Source organism: Melitaea cinxia, chromosome 17 (assembly GCF_905220565.1).
Source record: "Melitaea cinxia chromosome 17, ilMelCinx1.1, whole genome shotgun sequence".
NCBI classification, from domain to species: domain Eukaryota; kingdom Metazoa; phylum Arthropoda; class Insecta; order Lepidoptera; family Nymphalidae; genus Melitaea; species Melitaea cinxia.
In genome coordinates, this window is record NC_059410.1 from 16,276,816 (window position 1) to 16,290,658 (window position 13,843).

At 33.8% G+C, this 13,843-nt stretch overlaps 2 protein-coding genes across 2 annotated transcripts; one reads left to right on the forward strand and one right to left on the reverse strand.

The window, feature by feature from the left end:
- Positions 1 to 8,273: 8,273 nt before the first annotated feature.
- LOC123661702 (glucose dehydrogenase [FAD, quinone]-like) lies at positions 8,274 to 10,797 on the forward strand. Its single transcript, XM_045596650.1, has 3 exons — positions 8,274 to 8,621; positions 8,967 to 9,082; positions 9,369 to 10,797. The coding sequence occupies exons 1-3, from the start codon at positions 8,274 to 8,276 to the stop codon at positions 10,795 to 10,797; spliced, it is 1,893 nt and encodes a 630-aa protein (XP_045452606.1).
- Positions 10,792 to 13,447, reverse strand: LOC123661462 (glucose dehydrogenase [FAD, quinone]-like). Its single transcript, XM_045596418.1, has 4 exons — positions 13,422 to 13,447; positions 13,089 to 13,275; positions 12,404 to 12,716; positions 10,792 to 12,156 (listed from the first exon to the last, which is right to left on the reverse strand). Exons 1-4 carry the CDS (start codon positions 13,445 to 13,447, stop codon positions 10,850 to 10,852), a joined length of 1,833 nt encoding a protein of 610 aa, XP_045452374.1. The 3' UTR covers positions 10,792 to 10,849.
- Positions 13,448 to 13,843: the final 396 nt, after the last annotated feature.

The following is a 13,843-nucleotide window of genomic DNA, read 5'->3' on the forward strand; positions in this document are numbered from 1 at the left end:
AATATTTTTATAGCTAAAGCTTATTACGCCTATTTACGTTCATCTAACGCATGGAGTCTCGGTGTAAGTTGTCGCCTTAGATTTTAAACTGTTCATATCTTAAACTGAAAGTCATTCACATAAACAATGACAGGGGCGGGGCCGGATTTATGATATCTCCGATTTTTCTGACTACGACTGCAATAATGTTACACCATTTATATTCCGTTAACAACTCAAAGTCGCTTATGATGTTCTGTTTGTTTTGTGTTTCAACGTCTGTTTATTTATTTATTTATTTGATGTCGTCACTCTACATATGATTACTTTTACTACATATTTTAAATTGTTATAAATTTTATAAGACTGTGGTTTTTATTATCGCTTCAGCCTGTAATATCCCACTACTGGGCATAGGCCTCTTTCCCTATGTCAGGATCAGAGCTTAATCCACTACGCTGCTCCAATGCAGATTGGTAGATATATTCCCTACTATGAGTAACGATCACCATCAGTTGTACATGATAACAACTGGGACCGACGGCTTAACGTGCTCTCCGAGGCACGGTGGGGAGACCCACAAGGACTGCACAAACACCCAGACCACGGCAAATACCTGTATGGCTAATACAAATGTTTGTCATGTGCGGGGATCGAACCCGCAACCGCCAGCGCAACAGGTACAATCCATGGCTGTAACCGTTGCGCCAACGCGGCGTCAACGCGGGTTTTTATTAATAAAGTATATATTAATATTTTGGTTCAATTCCCGCACAAAGTGGATGTTTGTACTTGCGTAACTATTTATATCCTGTCTAGTGTCTTTCCTTGTGAATCTCCCCATCGTACCTTAGAGAGCATGTAAAGTCGTCGGCCCCAATATTTGTCGGTACTCATGTAGGGAATATATCCGCCAAACCACTATGGAGCAGTGTGGTGAATGAAAATCCGATATTTCTCTTAGGAAGAGAAATAAAGAAAATAAATATTGGAAATATCGGAGGGTATCAGGTAGGACCTACATGGAGAAAGAGGCCTATGCCAAACAGTTGGATATTACATTCTTATTTAATCAGTCGATTTAAATTAATTTAGCGTACAGACAAATATTAGATAATTTTATATATTATATTCTTCTATTACAACATACACCTAAAAACAATATTAGCAATATCCGATCGAATATAACACTTCTATTGAACGCTGTTAATCAACAAAATCCGGCCGACAGCGAGTAGGACTCTAGCACGAAGGGTTCCATAGGATTTAAATGCTTAGCAATATTTTAATACTTTAATAGTATGCCGTGTGGCGTCGGCCGAGTAGAATAGCACCACCCCCTTTCTTCCCGTGGGGTGTCGTAAAAAGCAACCGAGGGATAAACCTGGCTCAAAATCATCAGAAAAGGAAAACTTCGTTTGAAATCCGGAATGGGGTCTCCGTCAAGCTTTCGTGGCATAGCTCTAAAATGCGAAAGACCTCTGCAGCCGAACTGGCTCCACACGTATCGACTTGCCGTCCTGTAGGCATAGCCAGTGAGATCGAGAGGATGGCGCAGAGCTTAGGCAACTCTGCGTTTTCCTGAAGAGTGTCCTAGGCGAGACAGTGTCCGTCTTACACTGTCTAAATCGTCTGCAATAGACGGACTGAGGCCAATGATGATTTTTATTAATAGTCCTCTTTATCCATGTAAAAGGGTCGAAACATTTATTTATTCATTCAGAAAACCAACAGCTATAACCTAATATAATTAAACATAAAAACCGCTAATAAACTAACTGGTTAGGCTGGGTTTGAGAGTGAGATGACCGGTCATCTTCTCTCGAGACAAGTTTCTAGTTTAGGAAGACGTGTTAAGGAACGTCTCACATCTTTATTGCGTGGCAACTCTGCAACGGTTCACATCGTGTGATCCGTACCTAATTCATCGGTCATCGGTGTGAAGTGTTTGTATAAACTGTGAGTGCAATAGACAATACAGTGGTGTGACAGAACGTTTAATATAAAAGGCAATGATTTTGACATATTAGGCCTCTTTCCCATTTTTCTTCTCGTCGTGCGAAGTGTTTGCATATTAATGTAATTTTGCAATACAGAATAATTTAGTCTCTTACATCTTTCATTTATCACCAACACTTTTCTTCAAACAACAATAACAATAAATACAAGCAAGTTAAGCAATGCAACGAAACAAGACGTATAGGGTGTCATAGTCGCTTTATTGTGACCAAGCTCTTTAAAATAAAGATAAAAAAAACCGCTTATAAACTAATGACCTTACGCTTCGTAAAATGTTTGAGTGTATCCGCAATATGTTCCCAAATTCAGCAGAGAAATCCAGGGTAAAGTATGATAGGGTACGGAACCCTATCTGACGTAAAAGACGACAGTTAGCGTCCAGTTTGTCGCGCTCCAACAAATACAACAATCGGCGTGACGATCGAATCGTCTGATAAAAAATGAAATCGATTTAAACTCGATTTGTCGCTCCCAGGCAGCCGTTTCCTCGTTTTAGAGATGGCGACTTTTTGTTCGATTAATTAAAAAAAAATGCCTTGAAATATTAAATAGGACCACCGGGGTGTAAGCTTAATAAGCTTTAAATTGTCATATTTTTGTGTGTAACGTTTTTGAAGAAAATAATCTTCAGCTAAATGCTATGTATGTAATTATATTAAAACACTATATATATAATAAAAATATTTATAATAAAAATTAAAAAAAAAAAAAATTCAATAATTTTATTTATTATTAATTAAAAAAAAAAAGGTATATTTGTTGAAAATCGAACGTGAATCTTTTGTTTTCAATTAATATTTCAATTTTAAGAAAAAACCAAAACCATGTTTAACCGTTAGAATCAATGACATTCGAAATTCATATTCGAATTTAGTTGTAAAATTATTTCTTCTTCTATAAAGTCGTTGAATATAATATATATAACTCTTTGGTATTTTTCGCAGGATAGACATTACCAAATCGTTTAATTAGGAGTAATAGCCGGAAACCGACCGAAAGGCAATAATTTGAAATCAATATGAATCCACAAAACGCATTCAACTAAACCTTGTAATAAAACTTTACAATGCTATTGCGACATACGCTGTGCAGTGTCTGATAGCGGTACTAATGTGGACGAAGTTCCAGCAACTGGCCATAGATGGCGCTAACAACTTATAAGTTTTAACCTTAGAACACTAAATATTAGAAATACATCACTAACATTATAATTAAAATTATTATAAAAAATTATAGAATATTTAACAATTGACTTTAAAAAAATGCCAAATCCGTGTTTAAAACATGAATAGTAATACACAACTAGGAACATCTCATTATCAATGTCACATCAGGAGTCATTTATAGCTGGTGTTTTTATTTGACCACAAGAAAGTCAAAAATTCAAGAGAAATAAAAATAGTTAATTGTGAACTGGGAAATAACTTAAAAATTTCTTACCTACATTATTCTTACAATGATTGCACTTCCATTATTCATTAAATTCTCACATCTATGTCCCTAACCCCTAAAATTGCTTATAGCCATTCGCTCATATATTCATTTACAAGGCTTTTTATTCGCCCCCGAGCTGTTTCATAACGATGTAATATGGAAAACCATTGTCTGAAATCGTTGCAATAACAATTACATTTTAAATACTTATTGCGAAATATAATGCGAGTTTCGTGCGGACTCCTCTAATTTCTCAATCATAATAATTAACGAAAATTAACGTTTACTGTTATATCATTTATAATTTGACCGTTTAAATACCATCTATAACACTGTTTTAAACGTAAGTTTCCTATGTATATTTATGCATAATTGTAATAAAATTGTTACTGACTAACGTTCTGGACATTATATTTACAAAAAACGAATTGAACAAGTCTAGACGAGAGCAATAGTGTCCATAATAATTATTTTTAGAATTTCAGTCTGTCTGTACGTATGTCCGAGTATCAAGTTAAATGTGTTGCGCTAAATTTGACACAGTTTAGATACTGTCGTTATCCTGGAGGTTTAAATTAAATAGGTACCTACTTTTCATCTTGATTCACGGTCTATAAATTATGTTTTTATCCATGAATATTACCGACCAAGGTATGTACCATAAAGCCTTAGGCACCAACCTCCAAGTAATAAAGATTATTATTCTTACTAACTAGCGACCCGCCCCGGCTTCGCACGGTTGCAGAAACTATCAATGTTCCGCTACTATATGAAACCTTCCTCTGGCACCACTCTATTTACTAAAGAAAACCGCATCAAAATCTGTTGCGTAGTTTTAAAGATCCCAGCATACGGACAGCACGAAGCGACTGTTTTATAGTAGGTTTGCAGTGATTTACTCCTAAAAACGACGAGGTGTTCCATCGTGTACACAAAACTGCTTTAGAATAATTACAAATCAAACATCTGTATTTTAGTTTCTAGCCAGAAATGAGATAAACATTAATTTAGAACAAAATTAGGTATAATTCCGCGTCATTTCCGTTTCCCACGATCGCACGGACCGTTTTACTAAATGTTCTTTAACGATGCCATTTTAGGATTCCGCGTCTAAGGTTCTAACCAAAACATCTTACGGAATATTTTATCTGTTGAAATTCTTCATTCTCTTCTGGTTCTTTGGAGCCATTTAGATTATAGCATTTGGAATTAGAAAGCAGAATGCACCTACTAATAAGGCTGACATAATGGCAAATTAAATATGTAGGTAGGTACATTCCAAAAATAAAGTTGTAAATACAAAAATCACGGTAATTTTCGCTTTTTTTATATTTAAAATATTTTTGTTTAGGTTTAATTGTGTGTATACTTATATAATATAAAAAAGGATTTTTTAAAGTCTAGAATACAAATTTTGACTTATGTTTTCTACCTAACTTTGTAGGTATAGGGCTAATTGTTTGATTTACCAATTTATCTTTTTTTTTTCATTTATAAGTGCTTTTACAGTTGCTTTAGTTTTGAATTTTGTTTGTTAATCTGTTTTATTGATGTAGCGATAGAACGAATTCTTTTATGTAAGTGCTGTGTACTTCTATAAGTGACGAGTTCACCATAAATATATTTTTACGAATATTTGAATCCTATATAGTGAATAAGTCGTTGAAGTACTTTTATAAGCATAAATAAATAAATAAATGTTATATTTATTTTTGCACTGTCGACCGTGGTGTACGAAAAAATCAGTACGAATTTACATTTAAAATTATTTTTGTCAAATACAATGCAAAAATTGTATTAATAAATAAAGTATAGTATATTTTTATACAGAACCTTACGCATGTCTGGCAATTTACGTAGTCGAATTAGAATCAAAATAATGTGTTCACATCCTGTACAATATGATGACAATAGTTTAACATTATCTTAATTCCGAGACACCTTTTTTGATCACACTTTAAAGTTATTATAGAATATGTATACATATAATTAAATAATTGACAAAAGTGTAGATAATGTACACTCAGACTTTCAAAAATAATAAGGTTTTCTTCGTATTAGGTTTTTCCATAGAAGTTTTCTTTAACGGCAGTCTAAATAATTTAGATAATTAAAAAAAAATGTGTAGGTCAGCTCCGACGCACGACTTATTTCTCCTCCAGATCGATTGCCTAATAGGCACAAAAAAGGTTTACTAGTCTGAGAAAAAGCACATAAATTGATACCACAACAAACGATAAACAAACGAATCAAATACTAAAAAAAATAACGCCATCTATCGGTAACGGTTATTAGAAACCTTCATGATGCCATTTAACGCCATCTATCGGAACCGAAACAAGTTCCAATAGATGGCGTTAAAAAACGTAACGAGGTCATTCGTTCATTAGATTTTACTCCTCATATTTTATTTATACCGGGGGCCTTGGATGAAAATCGATTTTTAAGGACTAAACTCTAAAAAAAAAAATTGTTACTGAACACATACAAACCTAGACCTAAAAACTTTAGATGACCAGATATTAATTTTTTTAATAAATATTTTAATTAAAAGCATCTACATTTATTCGTAGTACAAATGGTACAATTAATAGGGTTCATCTTCAGATCATTACCATAATATTTTGGTAGGATCAAGTACGACACAACGGCTACGTACGAGTCGGAGTTTCTGGGATGGACGCAACTCTCGTAACGAGATATTTTGCCAGCCGGGGCCCACCGAACATTTATCGCCCCTACCAATTCATTTGATTTTTTTTTTAAATTAATTTAACACACTTTTCATTATGTTCATTGACCGACATTAATAAAGAAACAGGTTCTCAATTCTTTATCTTATTTATTATTAACATACAAAAGTAACAAAATTATTGTCAAAATTGTGTCGTTCAACAATCATTCGCAACACAAGAATCATAATACAGTTCTTAATCAAAACACTTCTACTGTATTATTTATGTGTACATCGCGTATGCCATTTGGAATTATTTTATTGTCAATGGAAAAAAATCATGGTGATTTGGCCGCCCCACTTTTAAGTGGCGCCCGGGGCCATGGCCCCCCCGGCACTGCCCACGCTACGCCACTGCCTGGGATTGACATGAGATTCCGTCTTCATTTAAGTAGATGATTCTTCACACTATTATTTGGTTAATAGGGAATTATTTTTGATTTTAATGATGTTGTAATAAAAACGCTAAGCATACAATGTAATGTAATTACAACAATTTATGTAAAAACTAAACTAACATTAAAATTTTATTTCTTTGAATTATTTTTACGAAAAGTACCCGTATGTCGGAAGAGTGGTTATCTTATTATTTTTATCCAGATGTAAAACAATTTGCGTTACGACTGAATTAAATTACTGTATAATTTTGAAATGACCGCAACTGTCGTCAGATGAGCTCAGATCAAAATTGAGATAACAGCGTCCTGTGTGGTCCGCAGCAAGATACAACATGCTTTATGACAAAAGTACAGAGATATTATCTTTATTATATAATATTTACTCATTTGATATTAAAAGTACATAATATAACAGTTAAGATAATTAATATTATTTTCAAAGCATTACCTTTACGTATTATTATTATCATTGTACAGAATATGCATTACAGTTTGTTTCTTTGATCATAAGAACAAACGATTGCCAGCTGAGTTGCTGAGAATATAAAAAGTGCGTCAATCAAAGTACTGAATATAAATATAGGTTCACTGATCACCGAGTTATAGTCTGCATATTCCAGATTGCAGGTCCTTTGTGTTGTTCAAAATTTAGATTATTATTTAAGTAACAGACACTCAATAGAATGAGTCTGTTAGAAGATAACTTATGAAGTTTGAAAGTTGCCAGTTTTCAAAACTTGAAACATGCCTCTTTAACATATTTAACATCTACCTACTACGGCTTTTACGTAAGTCTAAGTAATAATTTTCAAACAAAAGAAAAAGAAATATAATCGATTCAATTTGTCAATACGAATAAATTTCTACTTTCGAAACGCCTTGACTGAATCAAATGTTTTCAACATTTACGCGTTATTGCTATTTGTTTTACTTTTTACTTACTTTTTTTAAAGAAATAATAAAAGCTGTTCGATTGCTATATTAAAACCCTATAAATTAAACTGGATGAATTTGTAAAAACATCTATAATTACTTAAAAGTGTCTACTTAATAAAAAAAATTAAAACATATTGTACTAAGCTCGTGAAGTACATTTTGTACAGAAATACGATTTTCTCAGAAAAAAAAATATGATTAACAGGAATTACATAGCACGGCAATCGAAATATAAACACTGCGCTATTTCCTCATGTTCGTGCATTTCTACAGAACTCGCAAGCGAAGTATTCTCTTGAAATTACAATAGAGAGAAATTCTCGAATCGGCAACAATGTAACAACAATGCTCGCGTTAACTAAACAATTCGCTAACAACTATCGCACGCGGATTGCATTGCGTTCGTTTTCAATTTAAAACAAAAATGTTTATTTTAATATTTTTAAAAGTATATTTTGTTCAATAATGCCAATACTTTAAGTCAAAACAAAACACACTTTTCTTAAATTATGTCTGTCAATAATTTCTAAAATGACGGACAGTTTAATAAATTTATGCGTGTATCTTTGTGTATTCAATACAAGACTGTCTCTGTCAACCACATGTACAGTAAATATGTATACCAGAGTCCCATCTTTTAAGAAAAGTTAATAAATGTGTTAATTTATATAAAAAAGTGTTTGAGTGTAAAAAAAATATACAAATAGTTAGCCTAAAGAATTTTCATGGTTGTGTTGCTATGTTTAAAATAAATAAAGTAAGATAAAAATGCAATGACATCAGTGGGTAATATAACTGAAGATCTTTGTAAAATATGTGACGGAAGAATTGAGTGCGCGCCCACAGCCATCCTCCTGATAACTCTTATCCATACCCTGTATGGACATATTGGATCCGAGCCAGACTACTTCGGTGATAACAAAGACATACTCAAGTCGGAAAGCAAGGCACGTAGCGATAGTTTTACTCGGTACAAACCAGGTTATAGGTATAAACTTCTAGAAGATGATAGAAGTGAGGATAGGTTTTCGAAGAATTTAGAATATGATTTCATTGTTGTTGGAGGGGGCACGGCCGGTTGTGTTGTTGCGAGTCGACTGTCGGAGAATAGGAAATGGAAGGTATTTATGGCGATTATGTTGTTGTGTAATTTCCTAAATTAATTAACAACATGATTTAAATCGACATTTATTTCCTTTGATAAGAAAACTTTATAAAATTTTAGGTTATTTATTTATTCATTTACTTATTAGGTACTTAAGGTTATATCACCAACCCATCTGCCCAGCGTGGTGACTATGGCCAACCCACATAAGTTCACGCAATTTGTGCCGCGAACTTATTGAGGCCTTTGTCCAAAAGTGGACTGCGATAGGTTGAAGTGATGATGATGACTGATAAAGGTTATATGGTATGGTATGGTAAATTACGATATCTGATTTTCTTTATGACTTTTTTATTTTCAGGTTTTACTAATAGAAGCTGGTCCTGAACAACCTAAAATAGCTTCAATTCCTGGCCTCACAAGTGAATTCAAAGGTTCTGCTTTGGATTGGCAATATTCTATGAGACCGAAGAAAGGGTAAGATTTCAAGAAATTGCTTTTAGTACCTATAGCTCAATTGTGTCTATATGAGTATCTGGTTGTTCTTGAGTACATTTCTATTACGTAGCTGGATGTGTCATTTAACTAACTAGTAACTTCTAAGTCACGTTTTTTAGCAAATTGAAGTTCCAGAATCCCATACGAATTTTTGTTTCAAAGTTTCATACACACTTTTTTACAGGTTTCTAAAGTTTTAACATTTTTTTTAAAACTATTATCTCACATGTACGATGACACTAAAAATATCTACATCGTGTTTCAGATTTTGTCAAAACCGTCATACAAAAGGCTGCGAAGTCGTGCAAGGCAGAGTTCTAGGGGGAACATCGACAATTAACGATATGGCGTACATGAGAGGCAGTCCCGCAGATTACGACGAATGGGCCCTCAACGGCAATGAAGGGTGGAGCTTTAGCCAAGTGCTGCCCTACTTTAAGTACTCAGAGGGGAATTATGACAAGGACATATCAAAGAGTAAATTCTTTCACTCCACACAAGGGCCATTAGATGTAGGAAGATACCCTTACGTTGATGACAATGTCGATGTTCTTCTCAGTGCCTTCAATGAACTAGGATATAATTATACCGACATTAATGGAAGGAATCAGTTAGGTTTTATGAGGATACAGACTTTGTCTTATTTTGGTGAGCGTGTTAGTTCATATAACGCTTTTATTGAACCTATTAGAAAACTGAGAACTAATATTGATGTTGTTACAGAAGCTATTGTAACCAAAATATTATTAGAAGATAATAGAGATAGCCTTAGAGCGACAGGTGTAGAATATATTAGCAATGGCACTAAAGTGACAGTGAAAGCATCTAAGGAAATTATTTTAAGTGCAGGCGCGATCAATTCGCCCAAACTGTTGATGCAGTCTGGTATAGGACCTAAGGAGTATTTAGAATATTTAGATATTAAAGTTTTTTATGATCTACCAGTGGGAGGAAATTTTCATGACCATTTGTCAGTGTGCTTACCAGTCATCAAACTTACGAAAACGGCCACTACTTCCAATTTTTCGGAAAAGTTGAAAGATATAACAAATTATTATTCGAAAGGCCATGGACCTCTCTCGGCGAATTTTCAAGTAGTTGCATTTTTTGAAACAAGTGTGTCAGAAATCCTCAGAACACCGGATATTGAATTTAGATTTCGCGGTCATGAGTCAAATATGTATTATAATAAGCTAGATGTTTGTACTTCTCTTCTTACTCCTAAAAGTCGAGGACAAGTCGTATTGAATGGTACTGACCCTGTATTCGGAACACCTTTGATTTATCCTAACTTTCTTAAACATCCCAGCGATGAAAAGAAGTTACTTGAAGGCATACAGGAAGTTGTTAAACTGTTTGATACAGAAGTTTTCAAGGAAGCTGATTTTGAATTTGATCCACGACCGATATTGAATAACAAATGCAGTGAACATGAAAGAGTTTCTGAAGAATTCTGGTCTTGTATAATAAGACAGTTTTCAGCTCCATTGCATAATTATGTCGGAACTTGTAAAATGGGACCTTCGAAAGATCCCGAGTCAGTGGTTGACAATAGTCTTAGAGTATACGGCGTAAATAATTTAAGAGTAGTCGATTCATCAATAATACCCAAAATAACGAGAGGCTCCATAGCAGCCCCAGTGATAATGATAGCTGAAAAAGCAAGCGATCTAATAAAAACTGCTTGGTATTAATAAGTCTTTTATTTAAGCGTTTAAAATTAATTAATCAATAGGTGTAATATTGTCATCTTCTGTGAAAATAATTTGTTTTAATATCCTTCCAGTCTTTCATGATTAACTTAGTTGCTTTCTCCGCGATCATCACTGTTGGTGCGAAAATTCCACCACGAACGTGTGTCGGCATAACGGAAGCGTCTACTATTCTAAGTCGTTCAATATCATGAACTTTGAGATCGTAATTGACAACTGATGTAGTTTTATTAGCTCCCATACGACACGTTCCTATAGGATTACCCATAGCTTTAGTGTAATGTCTTGCTATACAATTCCATTGATCCCTGTTCTGTAGTCTATCACACGGGAATATATCAAGTGGTGCTAATTTAATATCAGCGCGTTTAATCTCTTTATTGTTAAGAAGTTGTAAAGCTATATCCACACTGTCAATTATTGCCTCTAAATCTTCTGGTTCTTTTAAAAGATTGGCTTGTATTACAGGCCGGCCATACTTTGGGTTCTTTTTATTTAAGGTCACTTTTCCTTTGCTCTTAGGCTTTAGTAGGACTGGATTGACTATTACTAAATTGTAATACGGTAATGGCAAGCTGGTCTCTTCTGCTGTATGTACTGTAACATTTGTTAGCATAAATTTATCGCTTCTTATGTAATTCCCTTCCAAAGCCAACTCTATATCTGGACCATTTTTGTTCTCAAACAGTTGTATAAATGCTGAGACTTGATTGATTCCTCGTGAGGCCAAAGGTCCTCCTCTATTTTGAAACCATGTTTTAAAATCTTCGATTATTTGACTTTCACTGAACGGAGTAACTTCATGGAGTGCAAAAGCTAAGCCACCAGTTGTCACTTGATCTTGATAATCAATACCAACTGGAAGATCTACTTTAACTGTTATATTATGCTTTGACAGTTCAGTCTGTGGCCCTATTCCTGATAGATGAAGTAGCCTTACATTATTTATAGCTCCGGCCGTTAAAATAGTTTCTCTTTTAGCGTAAGCAGCTAGTTCTTTGCCCTTTTCGATTTCATAAATAACGCCATCAATTGTCTTTTCTTGCTCATCAATAATAAGCTTAGTTACCGTCGCGCCTGTTTTCACAGTAAGGTTTTTTCTATGTCTCACTGGTTTTAGGAAAGCGGCGTTTGTACTTAATCTTGTGTTATTGAACATAACAAATTGGTTATTAACAGCAGCTTCCGGAACGTTTGTGTTGATGTCAATTGATCGGAAGCCCAACTCAGCGAAGGCTCCTAAAAATAGTTCCATGTATCGATCGACGTATTTGAACCTTTGTACATGCATTTCTCCGCCCCGAGAATGATAGAAAGAATTCATTAGGACGTCGTAATCACCTAAAAAGAAATAAATAATATTTAATTCAGATTAAATTACATACATATTTGAAAGTAACCACTTAAAAATATATAAAGTGTGATTGACTAACTGACTTAAAAATTTGTTAAGTAATTTTCGTAATCTATCGTAGTTCTTCTGAATTTTAATGTATTCTTTGGAAATGTTTCATTCCCTAATCTTGCGTCACGAAAAATAAGCTTAACATTTTTAAACACATGCTTTATGTAGGTACATGTCACTCACCGTTGTCTTCAGAAGCCTTAAAATGTTCTATTAAATTCTCAAACTTCCAGTCTAAAGACTTGATTGCGTCATTATCGTACCACGCATCATAATCCTTCTTAGAACCCCTTGTATATTTCATGTCATTTGTTACACTAGACCCCCCTAATACTTTCCCAGTCTTGATCTCACAACTACCTCCAGGCCTCGACAGACAGGAGAAGCCATTTCTCTCAGTCCTGAAATTCCACAGAATCGGTCGGAATTCTTTTGTCGGTACACCAGGTATGTCATAGTCTATATTCTCTTCTTCACCAGCTTCCAAAAGTAAAACCTTAAAAATAAAGACATAATTTAATTACCACGGGGCTTCTTTTCTGCTATATCTTTTTGCAACCAAATTCATTATGATCCAACGTTCCGCTTACAATACATTAATGAAATATTTCTACGTAACATGATCAAAATTTCTAGGAATAAAACTATAATATTGTTTATTTAACTTTTTACTTATATTTGCTTTCACAATAAAAATTGACAAATATTTATTTATTCAACACATTCATGTTATTTGCATGATTTAGGGATTTAGAACATAAAAAAAATATGGACAGTGGTTGTGGAAAAAAAAAACGCTTAATCTTATCCACATTTTAATCGTCGTATTTTATATTAATCTAAATAGGATTCAAAATTTTGCATATACCTTCCATTCGTGAACAGCAGAGAGTCTGTTCGCCAGCACACACCCAGCGGTGCCTCCACCAACAATTATGAAATCGAAAACACTGTTCTGTAAGTTCTTTTCATCTGCTTTTGTCCTTGTTGCCTTGGAGAACAGATCGCCGTTCACAAATGATATGCTTCCTAGGAGTATGTTCAATATGAAGGCACTAAAGAGAGAGGTTTGGTTATTTTACATTTTCACGTTATTTTCAAAAAGTAAAAGAGAAGAAACTGTAATCATTGATAACTTTGTTAGGCTAAAAATGTTTCTGTGACATTTCATTTTCCATCATTATAAAGGTGTCACAGGTACCTTAATAGTATATTAAATGCTGTCATTGTCCAATTTTTAGAAAACAGCATCGTCTCTTATTTAAGATGATAAACAAATCCTCGAAATCATTCCAATCATTGTTAGAATTTTATAGTTACAAATTTCTCACGATAATACCCACATATGACGTTAAGTTTATTTTTAACTGTACTAATGGACTATTTTAATTTATGATAAAAAAGAACATCGTGTGACTCTTATTATCACGACAATAATGAATAGTTACATCAAAATTGACCCAATCTTCATTGAACTATTAAGCGCAAACTAACTGACTTTTAGTCGTAGAAAGTTATTATAGAATTACGTAATTACTAAGAAAATTGCAAATAATTTTTTGAAAAATTCTATTACAAATTGATGGGTTTGTGTTTAAACGATCTACAAACCTGTAACACACT

Bases quoted from the DNA above. Each gene is read 5' to 3' on its own strand.
- LOC123661462 (XM_045596418.1), bottom strand. From the start codon at position 13,447: ATGACAGCATTTAATATACTATTAAG. The intron at 13,276-13,421 runs GTACCTGTGACA...CTCTCTCTTTAG, and splicing joins GCATTTAATATACTATTAAG to TGCCTTCATATTGAACATAC. The intron at 12,717-13,088 runs GTATATGCAAAA...TTTATTTTTAAG, and splicing joins CTGCTGTTCACGAATGGAAG to GTTTTACTTTTGGAAGCTGG.
- LOC123661702 (XM_045596650.1), top strand. From the start codon at position 8,274: ATGACATCAGTGGGTAATATAACTGAAGATCTTTGTAAAATATGTGAC. The intron at 8,622-8,966 runs GTATTTATGGCG...TTTTATTTTCAG, and splicing joins CGGAGAATAGGAAATGGAAG to GTTTTACTAATAGAAGCTGG. The intron at 9,083-9,368 runs GTAAGATTTCAA...ATCGTGTTTCAG, and splicing joins TCTATGAGACCGAAGAAAGG to ATTTTGTCAAAACCGTCATA.